At 47.2% G+C, this 18,217-nt stretch overlaps 2 protein-coding genes across 2 annotated transcripts in view; one reads left to right on the plus strand and one right to left on the minus strand.

Annotated features, from left to right (window-relative positions):
- The window catches only part of TDP1 (tyrosyl-DNA phosphodiesterase 1), an 89,595-nt gene extending 85,925 nt beyond the window's left edge, over positions 1-3,670 (minus strand). The window contains exon 1 of the mRNA XM_040412123.1: positions 3,625-3,670. Within this exon, the coding sequence (XP_040268057.1) occupies positions 3,625-3,632 (8 nt within the window). The 5' untranslated portion in view covers positions 3,633-3,670. The remainder of the gene's footprint in view (positions 1-3,624) is intronic.
- A 318-nt stretch (positions 3,671-3,988) lies between these two features.
- EFCAB11 (EF-hand calcium binding domain 11) overlaps positions 3,989-18,217 on the plus strand; it is a 43,301-nt gene continuing 29,072 nt past the window's right edge. The window contains exons 1-5 of the mRNA XM_040412136.1: positions 3,989-4,154; positions 7,703-7,798; positions 10,659-10,701; positions 13,182-13,283; positions 14,995-15,085. Coding sequence (XP_040268070.1) covers positions 4,089-4,154; positions 7,703-7,798; positions 10,659-10,701; positions 13,182-13,283; positions 14,995-15,085 — 398 coding nt within the window. The 5' untranslated portion in view covers positions 3,989-4,088. The remainder of the gene's footprint in view (positions 4,155-7,702; positions 7,799-10,658; positions 10,702-13,181; positions 13,284-14,994; positions 15,086-18,217) is intronic.

Here is an 18,217-nt window from a genome sequence, read left to right on the forward strand (position 1 = left end):
GCCTGCGCGCTGACTTCCTTGGCCGGGGCATGCGCACTGCGATGCCCATTGCTGGTACGGCTTCGCAGTAGCTTATGCGCATGCGCCGGCTAACGGATCATACAGATAAATTTACCTCTCTGTATGATCCGTTAGCCTGCGCATAAGCAATTGCGATGCCGTGCCAGCAATGGGCATCGCAGTGCGCATGCCCCGGCCAAGGAAGTCAGCGCGCAGGCGCGGGATCTCGCTGAGGGGGAAAGAAAACAGATGGGCGGGGATAAGAGCCGAAGAGGCAGAGATGCCTGGGCCCCAACGCGGTGGACGCCGCCCCTGGGCACTTGCGAGCCCTCATTTACATATGCATCAAAGTTCGTTTTTGGCAGTTTTACAAGTCCACAAAAGCATGTAAAGGTACTGTTTTAATAATCTGTGTTGCGGCTACAGCGCTATGGGAACTGTTAAAAAGGGGTAAATGTGCTGACAGACTCCCTTTAATACAAGCCACTTACTAATGTATTGTTATTATCCATATTGCATCCTTTGCTGGCTGGATTCATTTTTCCATCACATTATACAGTGCTCATATCCAGGGGTTACGACCACCCTGCAATCCATCAGCTGTGGTCATGCTTGCACATTATAGAAAAAAGGCCTTTCTGGTGGCTGGGACCAGCACATAGGCTGTTGCTTTTGCCTATAGTGTGCAAGCATGACCACCACTGCTAAATTGCAGGGTGGTCGTAACCTCTAGAATTGAGCCTCTTCAGGTAGAAAATTGAAATTTTTGCATTTTAAATGGTCTACACATTGGAGCCTATAGAGTCTTCTATATGGATGGAGTCCATGCGCGATACATTTTTCCCACAGACCAATTTATCTGAATTAATGTGTCTTGCATGAAAAAACAGGCAAGGATGGAACATGCTGCGATTTTCTCAGCTCAATTGAATGGTTTCTGCTCAGTCCGGGTGCTCTCTGTTCTAAACACAGATGGAAAAATCGTCTTAAACTGGCCTTACTGCAGTCGTAGTCAGGGGCGGACTGGGAATTTAAAGTGGCCCAGGAAAAAATACTAAAAGTGGCCCCGTTTTGTATCGGGTCCAAATTGATGGAAGGCAGGGCCAGCAATACCATATTGTGGCACATTATACCGCCCCAACAGAACCAAATACCACAGTCCATCACAAAATACTGCCAGCAGCACAAAATACATCCCCCAAAAACTCCCACTGGCCGGGCCCCTGGGAAGTTTCCCTGTAAGGTCTATGGCCAACCCATCCCTGGTCGTAGTATGGCTTCATACATGAATTACGGCTTCTATACTTTTCTATGATGCTTTACTTTTGTATGTCATTGATTTTAGCCAGGACACATGGATGTCAGATTCTGTAGTTGTCAGAAAAAAAAAATGATGGCTCCTCCGTCAGATTACGTATGATGGAGGATTAGAGAGGAGCTGTCACCTCTCCTGACATGTCAGTCGGCATCCGTCCGTTCCGTAAAAAGATAGAGAAAGTTTTATCTTTTTGCGGAACGGAACCGCACGGAAGCACTCCGTAGTGCTTCTGTAGTGTTCCGTATCTCTGGATTTGCGGACCCATTCAAGTCAATGGGTCCGCATCCGTGATGCGGAATGCACACGGAACAGTGCCCGTGTGTTGCGGATCCGCAATACGGCAACGGGACACCAACGGTCGTGTGCAGGAGGCCATAGGCTTGTTTCATATTTGCACTACACGTCAGGCAGGGGAGCAGCCTTCTGGAGATCTCTGGATCTGGCACGGCTTTCACTATAATGGAGACTGTCAGAGATCCGTCCGCAATCTGGCGAACATGTTGAGAAGCGGGCGGACGAAAACTGCTGCTGCGCAGCTTCTCGTCATATTTGTTGGTTGAGGACGGATCGCCGCCGGTCCCCATTATAGTGAATGGGGCTGGACGGCAAGGCGATTGCTTCTGGCAATGCTGGAATGCAGAGAGGTCCGGCGGGCTGTTCCCTGCCCAAATAAGCCTGCCGAATCTCTTTAAGGGCTCATTCAGACGGCTGTATGCTATCCGCAAAAATGCGGATCCGTTTTTTGGCGGATTAGATGCTGACCCATTCACTTCTTCGGGGCCCTTTTCTATTCCACGGTTCCGCAAAACAAATGAAACATGTCCTATACTTGTCCGTGAAAATCAGGACATGGCCCATTGAAGTCTATGGGTCCGCAAAAATACTGAATGCTATCTGTTTTTTTTCGCAGATCCGTTTTTTTGCATTCAGTATTTTTGCGGACAGCATACGGCCGTCTGAATGAGCCCTAAAGAAAATGTGAAGCAGGCCTTCGAAACTACTTGCATTCCTAATGTAATAACAATTCTGGCCAGCCATTCCCGTATTAGGTCTCCTGCACACGAACGTGTGCGCCCGTTGCCGTATTGTGGACCGCATTTGCGGATCCGCAATACATGGGCGCCGTTCTGTAGGCATTCCGCATCACGGATGCGGACTTATTAAGTTTAATTCGGAGATGCGGAATGGTGCGGAATGGAAGCACTATGGAGTGCTTCCGTGGGGTTTCGTCCCGGACTTCCGTTCCGCAAAAAGATAGAACATGTCCTATCTTTTTGCGGAACGGCCGGATCGCGGACCCATTAAAGTGAATGGGTCCGCAATCCGCTGCCCCACGGACGGTGTTCGTGCATTGCGGCCCGCAGCACGGCCAAGGGGCGCACACATTCGTGTGCAGGAGGCCTTATTCCTGCTAGAAGTTTACAAATAAATTGCCAGCAGCCTGCAGTAAAGGTACTGCTGGGTGTTACCATTAGTGGGTGTGTCTGACTCTGTCCAATCAGTGCTGTTCTTGTCAGACTGTGCAGGGACACCCCCCAAAACTGGCAACACCCATCTTTACTGCAAGCTGCTGACAATTCATTCATAACTTCTAGCAGGAATAACAAAGGAATGGTCGTTACATGAGGAAGGCAAGTCGTTACACCAACAGACCTGTCAGGAGGGGGGACGGGTTCTCTTTAAGAACTGCTACTAGGGAGGAGTAACCCCACAATACGATGCCCTCAAGACCACCACATGAAGTGTGCCACCATACAGACTACCGCACACCAGACCTTAGGGGCATGTTCACACAGTGGACGGGTCACTAAAATCAAGCAATTTTTCCTGGCTGATCCTTTCATTTCTGGCGCAGAATCTGCTGGTGGATACCTGGCGCACAGACTGCACGGGTAATGGCCATGCTCACGCTCTTGCGCATTTCAAGGGTTTGTTCACATGAAGGATCTTGGACACAGGTTTCAATGCGGGTTCAGTGTTGAAAAATCGCACCTAATATGCTTCCCATTTCCCGCAGTTCATCCGGCCATACGGTTTTCCAGACTGCGGCAAGAAATGGCTTAAAGGACACCTCGAGAAACCGCGGCAGGGGTCTGCTCGTATTTTAGCTCCATTCAATGGAGGTTTTTTTTTCGAAAGCTGGAAAACAGCGGATTCTGCAGTGGAAAAAACGTGGCTGATTTTGATTCAGTGTGAACCTGACCCAAATCCACCAGTGCGGATCTGCCCCATGTGAACTGTCACTAACACCAGCTGTTCTCTCCCTTCTACCCCCTCCCTCTGTAGCACTGCATCCCTGCTGTCACCTGCTCATTCTGCCGCTCAGCTCCGCATGGGTCGCAGGTTGATGACGTCACCGCGCCGGCGGCGCACATAAACAGACGTCACAGCCTAACTAAGGACGTTTCCACTGTTTTCTCCGGTTATTACTGACCACAGCTGCCGCTGTATATTCGCACTGGCACATCCTAACAGTGTTTGTTATTGTAGAACTACAACTCCCAGCATCCGCTGTGTCTCTCAGTTTGTGACCGTCTGAACGGCTCCTGACAGGGTTTGCTGGGACCTGTGGTTAGCAGACGGCCCTAACACTAACGAGGCGAATGACAGGGGGGCATCTGGAGCCAGCCAATGGCCGCGTTGTTTACAACGTGACGTCACCTGGCGCAGACCAATCGCGTGCAGCCATAGATTTGAGCGGCCGGTTTAGATTGTGGGTTGCTATGGAGACGCGGCCCGTCAGTCAGGCCTGGTTTCTGGGGTGGCCGTCATGTTCGCTGCGGGTTCTCTGTCAGCGCGGGACGTAAGTGACTCTGACAGGAAGAAGTATCTGCAGGTAAGTATCACGTGCAGAGCTGTGGTGTCTGGGAAAGCTGGGTGAAAGCCAATATGTGCCAGGAACAACCCTAAGGCCCCTTTTACATGAACAATATAGGGATTGTGGGAGAAAAACGGATGGTTTTGCAGGCAAGTTCAGTCAGTTTTGTCTGCGATTGCGTTCAGTGTTTGCGTTTTTCCCCGCACAGGTGCAATCCGTGTTGGTGCGTTTTCACTGGTGGTTGCCAGGAGATGTAGATAGTTATTCTTCAGTTTTTTTTTCACGCGCGTGAAAAATGCATCAAAACTGATTGCTCCCGCGTGGAAAAAACGGACTGAACTTGCTTGTGAAATGGTGCGAGTTTCACTGAACGCATCCGGAGGCCGGAGCCAATCCGTATCGTTCGTGTGAAAGAGGCTTAAGGCCCCTTTGAGACGAGCGAGTTCTACGCATCGGACTCGCAGCGTGAGTATGCGGCAGCAGCACCCGTCCTGACCTCCCGGGGTCTCATAGCATTATATTGATTTCTGAGGCTATGTAACCCTTACAGTTCTGGAATGTATTGGATAACACTGACAGCATCATGTCAGTGTCATACAATACATTCCGGACCTCTAAGGGTTACATAGCATCAGAAATAAATATAATGCTATGAGACCCCGGCGGTGCTGGGAGGTCAGGACGGGTGCTGCTGCCGCATACTCACGCTGCGAGTCCGATGCGTAGAACTCGCTTACAGTCATTGTGATAGTCCCCGCAGGGTTGTCTCCCAACTTTTCTAGGCTTCTGAATGGTACATGTACCTATCTGCTCATTAATATGGGAACAGGACTCTATAACGAGGCAGATTGACCTTCCAGGAGGACGGGGAAGCTGAATGGAAAATTGCAAGGGCTTCATCACTGTCCTCGCAGATGTCATCACCCAGCTTTTCCAGGCTTCTGATCGGTAAATCTACCCATGTACGTATCAATATAGGACCAAGGCTGCATAAAAAAAAAAAGCAAATTTATTATTCAGGAAGCAGGGAAAGCTGAATATAACCCATAAGGGCTGCATTGCTGTGGTCACAGATGTCCTCACCCAGCTTTTCTAAGCTTCTGAATGGTAAATCTACCGATGTACACTTCAATGTGGGACCAGGACCTCATAACTAGGAAGATGTACCTTTCAGGAGCCAGGGAAAGCAGCATACAACCCATAAGGATGTCATCACTGTTCTTGCAGATGGCATCACCCAGCTTTTCTAGGCTTCTGAATGGTGAATCTACCCTTGTGCGCTTCAGTGTGGGTCCGAGACTGGATAAGAAGTCAGATTTACTATTCAGGACTCAAAGAAAAAAGGGACTGTGGAGCGTAAGACCATGGGGTGAAATCCGAAAAGACACAAGGTTGGAAAAGACATCACAGTGATGATCCCGTGCAGGGTTATCCAACTTCTCAAACAGCCCCCATGTGCCGGGCCCCTCACAGGTAATATACTTACCCGGCTCTGCTCCTGGTCCCCGCACCGCCGCTGCTGCTTCTCCTCCCTGTACATCCGGTGTCGGGGGGGAGCAGCCAATGGCAGACGTCACCTGTGATGCTAGGGAGTCTCGTCCCCATCCCCGCCTGCCATTGGCTGCTCCCCCCGACACCGGATGTTTTTATCCGTGTACAGGGAGAAGCAGCAGCGGCGGTGCGGGGACCAGGAGCGGCGCCGGGAGCGGGGTAAGTATATTACCTGTGAGGGGTCCGGCACATAGGGAGCTGTTAAAGAACTTGGATAACCCCTTTAAGAATACGTATTTTTATTTAAATAAATAAAATGACATAAAAGGTTATAAAATAACCATAAGAGTAGTTTATGGTATTGAAAGTCCAAATAACGCGTTTCGGGACCTTGCCCCTTCTTCAGATGCAGGACTGTTGAATGAGGTGGCATGATCAGCGTGTATACCCCCTGTGAGGGCAACAAACAAAAAAGGCGCTCGCTCTGTTACAAGTTCAGCACATAGCCGCCGTACATGCCGCTCCATAACCTATTTGAGGCCGCTTTCACACTTGCTTTGTTAATTCCAGCAATGAGATCCGGCAGAGAATCTCAATTAAACGGATCAGTTTTGATTTTGCACATCAGGAGGCATCTGTTCCGTTAGGATGCGGTTGTGTGAATTCAAAACGGGAAAAAAAAACGGATCTGTCACAAAACACATTGAAAATCAAAGGGTGACAGATCCGTTTATTTTAGGCTACTTTTCACACTTGCGGCAGCGTGATCCGGCACGCAGTTCCGTCACAATCTGCATGCAAACGGACAGCATTTGTAGACTGATCCAGGGCTCCATATAGTCTTGTCGCCATTTGCGACTGTACCGCCGCGCTCCTGCGCAGCCTAAGTTCTCTTCAGTAGCACAGCACAGTGGAGAAGGAAGGAGTCCCTCCCTCTCCACTGTGACACGGCCGCCACTACCACCAATGGGGAGATAGCAGCGGGGGAGGAGGGGAGGAGCTGTCGCCACTGCGCCACCAATGAATGTAAAACATAAGTATAGGCAGCGGTATCACAGACCCAGCACCGGCCTCAATAACAGGGCATGCGATCCGCGGCAATTAACCCCTCATTCAGGTGCCACAGATCGCATGCCCTGTTATTGAGGCCGGGTGCCGGGTCTGTGATACTGCTGCAGACAATTGTATAAAGGAGTTAAAGAGGACCTTTTGTGGGTCCAAAGAATTAGTAACAGGCTGCATAGAGCAGCGCCCAGGGATCTAAGTGCACTTACTATTATTCCTGGGCGCCGCTCCGTTCGTCCGCTGTGGCCCCCGGTATTTTCAACATTCAGAGCAAGGAGGAGGAGACGCCAGTGTCTCTCCTTCTCCCTGACAGCAGCGCTGTCCAATCACAGCGCAGAGTACGTAATGCTGCTGGAACGGAAGACATCCTGATACCATCTCATTCAACAGTCCTGCATCTGGAGAAGGGACAAGGCCCCGAAACGCGTTATTTGGACTTTCAATACCACAAACTACTCTTATTTATGGTCATTTTATAACCTTTTATGTCATTTTATTTATTTAAATAATATTATTTTATTTATTTAAATAAAAATACGTATTCCTAAAAAGAAGCGCGGGATACAGGTCGCCTTTTTTCACCAATGTGTTACCATTCAGGAAGCGGGGAAAGCATCATTGTTCTCACAGACGTCATCACCCAGCTTTTCTGGGCTTCTGAATGGTCAATCTACCCACGTAGGCATTGAGAGTGCATAACAAGGCAGATTTACCATTCAGGACATTCAGAGTGGGTGATGAGCATGGTGGGAGCTGTAGTCTGGGATGACAGCTTAGAGACATCTCTCCACCTCCGCCCGGAGCTGTGTCCAGCAGGCTAGATATAGGATTAGAGACATTTATCACCAGGTGAGAGAGATATGTCCCTGATATTCATCAAATCTGCCCCCAGCGACTGTATATAAATTAATTTGCCGACCCCCCCCCCCCTCCCTTCATTATATTCCGTGCACTAGGACGGTTTCCTCTGTTATTAATGGTCACTCTCTCCCTGTGATCTGTCGGTGCAGGTGTTCGAGGCTTGTGATGAAGGCAAAAAAGGATGTCTCAGCAGAGAAGACCTCAAGGTGGCTGTTGTGATGTTATTCGGGTATAAACCCTCTAAGGTAATTAGGACGACCCTTCAGATGGGATCTGTTATAATGCCTAAGGCTACTTAACACTAGCGTTTTAGTTTTCCGGTATTGAGATCCGTCATAGGGGCTCGATACCGGAAAAAAAACGCTTCAGTTTTGTCCCCATTCATTGTCAATGGGGACAAAACTGAACTGAACTGAACAGAACGGAATGCTCCAAAATGAATTCCGTTCCGTTTAGTTGCGTCCCCATACCGGAGAGCAAACCGCAACATGTTGTAGTTTGCTTTCCGTCCTGGGATGCGGAGCAAGACGGATCCGTCATGACCACCCAATGCAAGTCAATGGGGATGGATCAGTTTTCTCTGCCACAATAGAAAACGGATCCGCCCCCCATTGACTTTTAGTGGAGTTCATGACGGATCCGTCTTGGCTATGTTAAAGATAATACAACTGGATCCGTTCATAACGGATCCAGGCGGTTGTATTATCAGTAACGGAAGCGTTTTTGCTGAACCCTGACGGATCCAGCAAAAACGCTAGTGTGAAAGTAGCCTAATCCAGACCTTGTGTGTTTCCACTGATGTCCAGCAGGTGTCAGCAGAGTCACTGTTAGAGGCTTGTGATGCTCCTCAGTACCCGGTGACCGCCTGTCATGTGCGCAGTCGGCATTCTTACCATTCACTATGTCTCCTAATGTGCGCACACCTGTCGGGGATTGCAGCGAACCACGTCTAAGGACGTACCTGGCATCTGTTGCTGACACTTTTCTTTTCAAAAAGTTTCATAAATTGGAGGCTCTTAAAAAGGTATCTAAATTTATTGCCTGTCCGCAGGAAAAGGTATAACTATCCTTCTGGAATGTTTTTGTAAAGGTTGCTGTGGTCTCCTCATAAATATGGTACTTGGCTTTTTTTTATACAATTACACCTGAAAATTGTATTATTAAAGGGGCAGCCTGGCCTAGAGATACTGATGACCTATCCTCAGGATAAGTCATTAATATCAGATTGGTGGTCGTCCAGAATCTGCACCAATCAGCTGTTTTGGGCAACGACGGCTCCAGAAACTATAAATTGTATGCAGCTGGAAGCAGACAGTGTGAGCCAAAAGATACTCCAATGTTTGGTCAGCCGATCTGTATTATATACCTATAGACATTTTTTAAGATTAGCGTTTTATACACTGTTCTTAATAGCTATGGCGCCTCTGACTCCAGCAGACCACAGATTATGAGGTGCACACGTCTTAAAGAGGGCCTCTCACCGCTCCTGACATGTCTGTTTTAATAGCTTCATGCATTTCCCATGTAATAATAATTCTGGAGCATCTAGTCTTATGACTCTGTGTTGTGCCATTCCTTTATTATTGCTACTAAAAGTTATGAATAAATTGCTAGCAGCCTGCAGTAAGGGTACAGAGGGAGGTACAATACCACAGTGCAGCACAATGCACTGCCCCAGCAGAACCAAATACCACAGTGCAGCACAAAATACCGCCCCAGCAGAACCAAATACCACAGTGCAGCACAAAATACCGCCCCAGCAGAACCAAATACCACAGTGCAGCACAAAAAGCCGCCCCAGCAGAACCAAATACCACAGTGCAGCACAAAAAGCCGCCCCAGCAGAACCAAATACCACAGTGCAGCACAAAATACCGCCCCAGCAGAACCAAATACCACAGTGCAGCACAGAATACCGCCCCAGCAGAACCAAATACCACAGTGCAGCACAAAATACCGCCCCAGCAAACCAAATACCACAGTGCAGCACAGTATACTGCCCCAGCAGAACCAAATACCACAGTGCAGCACAAAATACCGCCCCAGCAGAACCAAATACCACAGTGCAGCACAAAATACCGCCCCAGCAGAACCAAGTACCACAGTGCAGCACAAAAAGCCGCCCCAGCAGAACCAAATACCACAGTGCAGCACAAAATACTGCCCCAGCAGAACCAAATACCACAGTGCAGCACAGAATACCGCCCCATCAGAACCAAATACCACAGTGCAGCACATAATACCGCCCCAGCAGAACCAAATACCACAGTGCAGCACAGAATACCGCCCCAGCAGAACCAAATACCACAGTGCAGCACAGAATACCGCCCCATCAGAACCAAATACCACAGTGCAGCACATAATACCGCCCCAGCAGAACCAAATACCACAGTGCAGCACAAAATACCGCCCCAGCAGAACCAAATACCACAGTGCAGCACAAAATACTGCCCCAGCAGAACCAAATACCACAGTGCAGCACAGTATACTGCCCCAGCAGAACCAAATACCACAGTGCAGCAGAAAATACCGCCCCAGCAGAACCAAATACCACAGTGCAGCACAGAATACCGCCCCAGCAGAACCAAATACCACAGTGCGGCACATAATACCGCCCCAGCAGAACCAAATACCACAGTGCAGCACAGAATACCGCCCCAGCAGAACCAAATACCACAGTGCAGATAATAAGTGCCTGAGGCTCCTACCATTAAGTAATGCTGAGAGCATCAGATCATTATGTACCTGGACAGAGGCCGTGAGGAGGGCTCAGGCGGCCACCCCGGGCATTGGCCCACCACGAAGTTTCCCGGTATTATCTATGAATCTAAAATTCCGCTGGACGCTCTTCCCTTCTAGGAGTGTCCTCTATCAAATGTCCTGTTCTGCTCATACTGTGTCATTGTCATCTGAGCTCACACAGTGCCCTGCTCGCTGCTAAATCCGAACCCAGCAGAATCCTGGAGGCAGCTTTAGACTTGTCACTATATAGATCTTTGTTCTTATGCAGAGTTTATTTTGGATCTTGTTCCCCTGTTTAGCTGCATTATTGTAAGTCATGACTCTCTCTTCTGATACATGATTATGGTTCTTCTTTTTTCCCAGATTGAAGTGGACACAATGGTGTCAGGCCTGTTGAAGGCTGGAGGTAACTAGGAACTGGCTGTAGAAGTTGCTAAATTTGCAGCATTTGAATTTGCATACCAGTAGCATAAGCATTGTTATTCTTACATGCAGTTGTTAGGAAGGGTTTCCCGCCTATATTCCGATGACATCTCTTTCCATTTTGCCCAAAAATCTTGTAGACCGCAAAAAAAGCACCATTTAATGTTAAGCCCTCAATGCCGCTTGACATATAAGGCTCCATTTACATCTTTAAAATCCCTCCAGAGGGAATGTTTATTAGTGCAGTCCATGTGAGAGTTAGGGCTCATTCCCTTGACCCATGTTCCCGAGCCTGTGTTGGGGACAGCAAACAGCAGGTCCACAATACACGGGCACCGGCTGTGTGAACTCCATGCTGTGAAAGCGGATACATTGACTTGAATGGGTCCGCGATCTGCAAGATACGGCAAAAGATAGGACATGTAATATCTTTTGCCGTATCTTGTGGATCGTGGACCCATTCAAGTCAATGGGTTGCACCGCAGTACGGGATTCACACAGCTGGTGCCCGTGCATTGCAGTCCGCCATAGTGACCATACGGTTGTGTGAATGAGCCTTTATATTGAGAAGATGTCACCCCATTAATACAACATACTAGCAGTTTGAAGGGGCGCTACATACATGTCAAATGCTGTGTTCTGAACATGATGTGATAAAAGGAGAACTGCTTATCTGAAATACTGAAATCCACACTAAGGCCTCATGCACACGACTGTATTTTGTTTCCGTGTCCGATCCGTTTTTTTTGCGGATAGGATGCGGACCCATTCATTTCAATGGGTCCGCAAAAAACGCGGACAGCACACCGTGTGCTGTCCGCATCAGTATGTCCGTTCCTTTGCTCCGCAAAAAAAATAGTGCATGTCCTATTTTTTTCTAGTTTGCAGACAAGGATAGGCATTATTACAATGGATCCGCAAAATAAACGGATCCGCAAAAAAAAAAAAACGGATGCCATACGGAACGTCATCCGTTTTTTTTTGCGGATCCGCAAAACACATACGGTCGTGTGCATGTAGCCTAAGGCTGGGGCTACACGACCACATGTGTCGCGCTACAATAAGTCGCGCAACAGATAGGGCACAACTACACTGCAACATTTGTTGCGCGACAATTTTTATAATGGTAGTCTATGGTGTCGCACTGCGACATACGGCATGCTGCGACGCGACAGTCGCAGAAAAATCCACCTTGAATGAGTTTTTTGCGGCTGTCGTGTCGCAGTCGCAGAATGTTGCAGTGCGACACCATAGACTACCATTATAAAAATTGTCACACAACAAATGTCGTCGTGTAGACCTAGCCTAAGGGCTCATGCACATAACCATATGTATTTTGCAGTCCACAAAAAATATGGATGATGTCCGTGTGCATTCCGTATTTTGCGGAACGGAACAGCTGGCCCCTAATAGAGCAGTACTATCCTTGTCCGTAATGCAGACAGTAATAGGACATGTTCTATTTTTTTGCTGAACGGACATACGGAAACGGAATGCACACGGAGTAACTTCTGTTTTTTTGCGGGCCTATTGAAATTAATAGTTTGGCATACAGTCCGCAAAAAAACGGAACTGACACGGAAAGAAAATACATTTGTGTGCATGAGCCCTAGGTGTACGGCTACAGTCGCCTGACATTTCATGTCATGAATTTCCAGCTTGAGGTTTTTGAAGCAGATCTGCGTTTAAAATGCATATAAACACATGGACTTAGATGGAGCAGTTTTTTTCTGCTTCATTCATTTCAGTGGGAGATTAAGGCCTCTTTCACACGAGCGTGACGGATTAGGTCCGGATGCGCTCAGGTTGCGTTCAGTGAAACTCGCACTATTTTGCAAGCAAGTTCAGTCAGTTTTGTCTGCGATTGCGTTCAGTTGTTCAGTTTTTTCCGCGCGGGTGCAATGCGTTTTAAAAAACGGAAGGTTTACAAACAACATCTCTTAGCAACCATCAGTGAAAAACGCATCGCACCTGCACTTGCTTGCGGATGTAATGCGTTTTTCACGCAGCCCCATTCACTTCTATGGGACCTGGGCTGCGTGAAAAAACGTAGAATATAGAACAGGCTGCGATTTTCATGCAACGCAGAACTGATGCGTTAAAAAAACTGACTCATTGAAATGAATGGATCAGGATTCAGTGCGGGTGCTATGCGTTCACGTCACGCATCGCACCCGCACGGGAAAACTCGCTCGTGTGAAAGGGGCCTTTGAGTCAAAAACACTCCAAAATCAGTGCCAAAAAACTCTGCGTGAATTGGCCCTTGCTCTGCACTGATCACTGCTGTGTTGCCCCTCGTGTTTACAATCTGAGCAGCTGGATGTGGGTGGGTTTCCCACAATATGGTTGACAGGTGTGGTGTAAGGTCCTGCTGAGTAGTCCAGTGCCGGGAGATGGCTGAATACACAGGTGTCAGCATCAGGAAACTCTACTGGAGTGTAATGTTGTCTTCTTAAACCACAGGAGTGAGACCTGACGAATTTGTGAAGCTGATGGCCCTGAAGAGAAGTGCACAGCGGAGCTTTGGAGACCAGAGACAGATATTTTCAGTGTTTGATACGCACTGTGAGTATTATTCGTCTTGACGTGTCATAGTCACTGTAAAGCAGGTACAGAAAGGACAAATCACTTCAGTAATGACATCCACCCCCTAGTAGTGTATAGTCCATGTAATCCTAGAGACATATGGGGTCATTTATTAAGAGCGGCATTTTAGACACCGGTCTTAATAACCCTGCGCTGGCACTTGATGCGCCTAAGTTATGTAGAGGCGCTGGCCTCTACATAACCTAGGCGCTCGCTGTGCGACTTGCTTAAATCTGCAAAACAGGCGTAGAAAGTGATAAATAAAACTGGACGTTCTGGATTTGTCGTTTGGGATGTGATCACCGATGTATGGAAGAACCCTGCAAAAAGGAGAGACTCCACTGGCTAATATACATCCCCACGATGAACATTGCGGAGAGGCAGAATTGGGCAGGGGTTAAATTTTGCTTTGTGCCTGCAGGAAACCAATATTGTTACATGAGCCTCCATATGTATATGCATAGTATCTTAACCCTTTCAGGACGAGGCCATTTTCCATTTTTGTGTTTCTTTACTCCCAGCCTTACTGGAGCCCTAATTTTTTTTATTTTTCAGTTTACATAGTCGTATGAGGGCTTGTTATTTTGCGCAATAAGTTGTACTTTCTGATGGCACCATTTAATATCACGTATGATGTAGTGGTATGCTGAAATAAAAATCCAAACGGGATGTAATTGGAAAAAAAACACAATTCCGCCACAGTTTTTTGGGTTTTGTTTTTACGGTGTTCTCTATTTGATAAAACTTGACCTCTGACCTATTACTTTCATTCTCTAGGTCAGTATGATTACATTGATACTACATCTATATAGTTTTTCTTGTGTTTTAGTACTGAAAACAAAAACATTGGGAAAAAAAGTTTCTTTTCATCACCATATGCCCACCCCCACCCATAACTTTTTACAGTTATGTCTATGCAGCTGTGTGAGGCCTAATTTTTTGCATGACGATCTGTAGTTTTTATTGAAACCATTATGGACTGTGTGACTTTCTTATATCACTTTTTATAAAAGAAAATTGCGAGGAGCTGAAGTTATGGCGTTACTGTACAGGATGAATACAATGCCTATCATATTTATTTTTTGTTTAGTTTTTTTTAAATTATGGACGGAGAGTGAGTTAGAATTTTAATTTTTTTAATTTTTAAATATTTTTTTTTTTTTTTTTTTTTTTTTTAAGACTTTAACAAGTAATTGTTAGATTGCTTGTCCCACAGACTGCAGTGATGTAACACTGGGAGATTCAGTGTATTCCTATGGAGCCCTGCCACCTGCAGGCCTCCAAAGGAACTACTGCTGTGGCAGCCTGGGATTCTTCAGGGGGGCTCAGCTTACCATAGCCAAGGAACAGCTTCCCCAATTTCCAAGCAGGAAAGCCGTTCAGGTCACGGGAAAAAGCTGCCTCAGATGCCATGGTCACAATTGACCATGGCATCTAAGGGGGTTGAATGTCTGCGATCAGAGCTATTGTCAATTGCAGACATTAGCCCTTGGTGTCTGATGTTTGAAACAGCAGAAACCCGGTGGCTGTGACGCCCGCTGTGCTCGCGAGTGTGCACCATTCTTAAAGAACAGACTTCCACCTTACATGTGTGATGGCGGTCCTGAGGGTCTTAAAGAAAAAAAAATATTTAAGGTTTCCTGGTTCCACCAAGTCAGATCAATTATACTGTGTCTGATTTTGTCAACAGGTCGTGGATTTTTAAATTTGGATGACTTTAAATGTGCATTTAAACGCGTGGCCCCACATTTATCTGAGCAGACGATCATTGAGGCCTTCAGGTAAGGAGCTTATATGGTCAAGACTGCAAGACATTTTTTTACCATAGGATCCTGTTTACACGTTAGCGGCCGCGACTTACCATTAAAGGGGTCCAGCAGGTGGTCGTGCTTGCTTGCCTTTGTTGTATCAAGGACCACGGAAACGTGCATAGGCATGTGCTTTTTCCTAAAGTGAGCAAGCATGGCCACTGCTGCTGGATTGCAGGGTGGCCGTAACCCCTGGAAACGAGAATTGTATATTTTGATTGAAAAATGAATCCAGCCAGCAAAGGAGGCAATATGGACAATCACAATACATTAGTTAAGCGCCTTGTATTAACTTTCTCTACATGATAAATGCATTTTGCTGAAGTGAGACAACCCCTTTAATTGCCATGCCTGGACTTGCCACCTGAATCAGCAATTGACAGTAAATAGCCAGCGCTACCTGCTCCCATATAATAGCACCCATAGGTCAGTTACTGAGGGCTGTAATACAGTCGTATTACATCCACAATAATGGGGTTCTGTAGAACTGCATGGTGTCCAGTAGGTGACATTAGGGTGAGCCTCTTGTTCCCATTTTTCAGTTAGATGAGCTGCAACAGGAACATTTTACATATTGGAAGGTGAGAGTTTTAGGGAAAACATATTTACAGGCGCAATTTCTGATGCAGTTGAAAAACCACTGAAAATGTTGAAAGAGCCTTTATCAAAACGTGTTTTTAGTACATCAAGATTCACTGTGGTTTTGTGTGCCACGTGCTTGGTAAGTTTTATTGATCTGAATAGGAGCTCATATGGATCGCATCCTACAGACAGCAGCAGGCGGCTGAGAGTTCTACAAGTCTGAGGCAACGGGAACAATGCTTTATACTGAAGAAACAGAGCATGATGTCTTCTGTATTTTAGAAAAAAAAAAAACATTTGTGCTGCCATTTTATGTGATCAAAAACTGTCACAGCAGGTTCACTTTAAAGAGGTTGTTCGGGATCGGTAGCCTATTCTATTGATGATCTGACTCCTTGCACCATTCCCCCCCCCCCTCCCCTGTCAATCAGGTGTTCGGAGAGGTCTCGGCACACCAGTAAGCACCACAGCATCCTCACAGCTTCCAAGTAGGGTGCTGTACATTGTATAGCGGCCGTGCTTGGTACTACAGCTCACACCCATTCGCTTGAATGGGACGGAGCTGCACCTAGTCCATGTGACTGATGAAGGCTGCAGTGCTCACTGGAGTACCCCACCACGTCTTCAAACAGTTGATCATGGGGGTGCCGGGAGTTGGTACCCCACCGATCCGATGTTGATGACCTTTGTCTTGAGGATAAGCCATCCATATTAAAAATGATGCATTCTGCTGCACAACTAATACCACAGGTAAACCCAGGTTTAAAGGGTTTGTCCAGAATTTGGAAACCATGGCTGCTGATTCTTCCAGAACCAACACTACACCTGTCTGTGGGTTGTGTCTGGTATTCCAATTTATATGCAGCTCAGCTAGAGGGCAGAACTGCAGTTCCACACACAACCTATGGGCAGGTGTGGCACCATTTTTTTTAAAAACAGTCATCTTTTTCTAATACTGGACAACCCCTTTAATTTGACTGCAGTCAAGAGGGCGTCTAGAAATCTGTTCTTATCATTGGAAGATTTGGTTTCTAAACGTTCATTTGCCCTGCAGAGGATGCATTAGACAACTCCCAATTTCTCTTCTGTGTAAGGGGTCATGCACACGAACGTGTGCTGGCCGTTCCGTGCATTTGGGACCGTCATTTGCTGTCCCCAATGCACGGGCAACATCGATGCAGTTCCTGCAGACAGATGCAGACTCATTCAACTTGAATGGGTCCGTGATCCGTCCGCACCACAAAAAAATAGAACATCTTCTATTTTTTTTTCAGTGCGGAGGCACGGAGAGTAATGCTTCAGTGGGGTTCCGTGCCTCCGCACCTTCCAAATTGCGGACCCATTCAAGTGTTCTTGGGCAGCAATACGGGCCGGCCGTGCGCATGAGCCCTAACAGTGTGGGGGACTACTCCTGTGTTACCTGCCTATGCTCTAAAAGAGGGTGTGAAAAATACAAATGCCTACTATTTATGTAACGAGGAAGGATATTTCTTATCTGCTCAGGCTCCGTGTATGTAACTGCTGCACTGACAACGAGAATAGCATTTAGGGGTGATTTATGGAATATGATACAGTTGCTTCCATTATATGCAGTGACATCTGTAGCGACGAGCTCATTTTAACATTCCAGTCTGTCCTCTCCCGTTTATCACTTCTAACTTGCTGCTGAAAATTCCAGCCAGGCGATCAGACTAGTTGCTGCGGAATTATGAACCCAGACAGAAACACAGGAGGTGGTCGAAAGCATTTAGTACCCAAGCGCGCACTATTACAAACCTCCTGCATTAGAAATAAAACCCTAAGGTAATTGCTAAATCTGCCGCCGAGCCCCAGAGAAGCGGCCAAATCCGAACAGACACGTCCTGTCTAGCAGGCCCCTGGAACGTAGTAAATGCGACTGGCCAAACTGGAAATGGCGCTTTTTATTGCGCGTTGATTAGCATGCTCGGAAGCCAGAGCGCTCCTGCTTTTTATTGCATGGTTATTGCCGTCTATTATCTCCTCTCGGTCCATCCGGGCGGCTTCTGCGCCGCATTAGATAAACACGGGGGTCAGATGGCAGGTGCGCCTCCAATTATTTCACTTCATTGTCCGCTAATAACGACCTCATTGTTTCGTGCCGCTCTGCTGTAATTAGAAGCAGGAGCCAAACGAGGCGCGGCGTCCGACAATGGGGGCGCGCTGATACCGCACTCCCTCTGCAAGTTAGATTTATGAACCTGTACGACAGAGCGGAATGAATCTCCTGCGCTCATCTCCCAGCTCCTCATCTTCCCATGGAAACCACATACACAGAGCAGCGCGTTTCACCTCTGGTAATTCCGTCAAACGATGTTCTTTTTTTTTTTTTTTTCCCTTTGTTGCTCCGGCTTAAGCAGCTGTCTTCCCAGCCTTCATCACCAGACAATTAATCATTGGCGCAGGTTATTCGCTCCTCTGCGCGTCTTCCGCATACAACATTTTATTTTTTTCGCACTGAAAAAAATGTAAATAAAATGGAAAAAGGCTGAACTGGCTGCCATT

Source organism: Bufo bufo, chromosome 11 (assembly GCF_905171765.1).
Source record: "Bufo bufo chromosome 11, aBufBuf1.1, whole genome shotgun sequence".
NCBI lineage: Eukaryota > Metazoa > Chordata > Amphibia > Anura > Bufonidae > Bufo > Bufo bufo.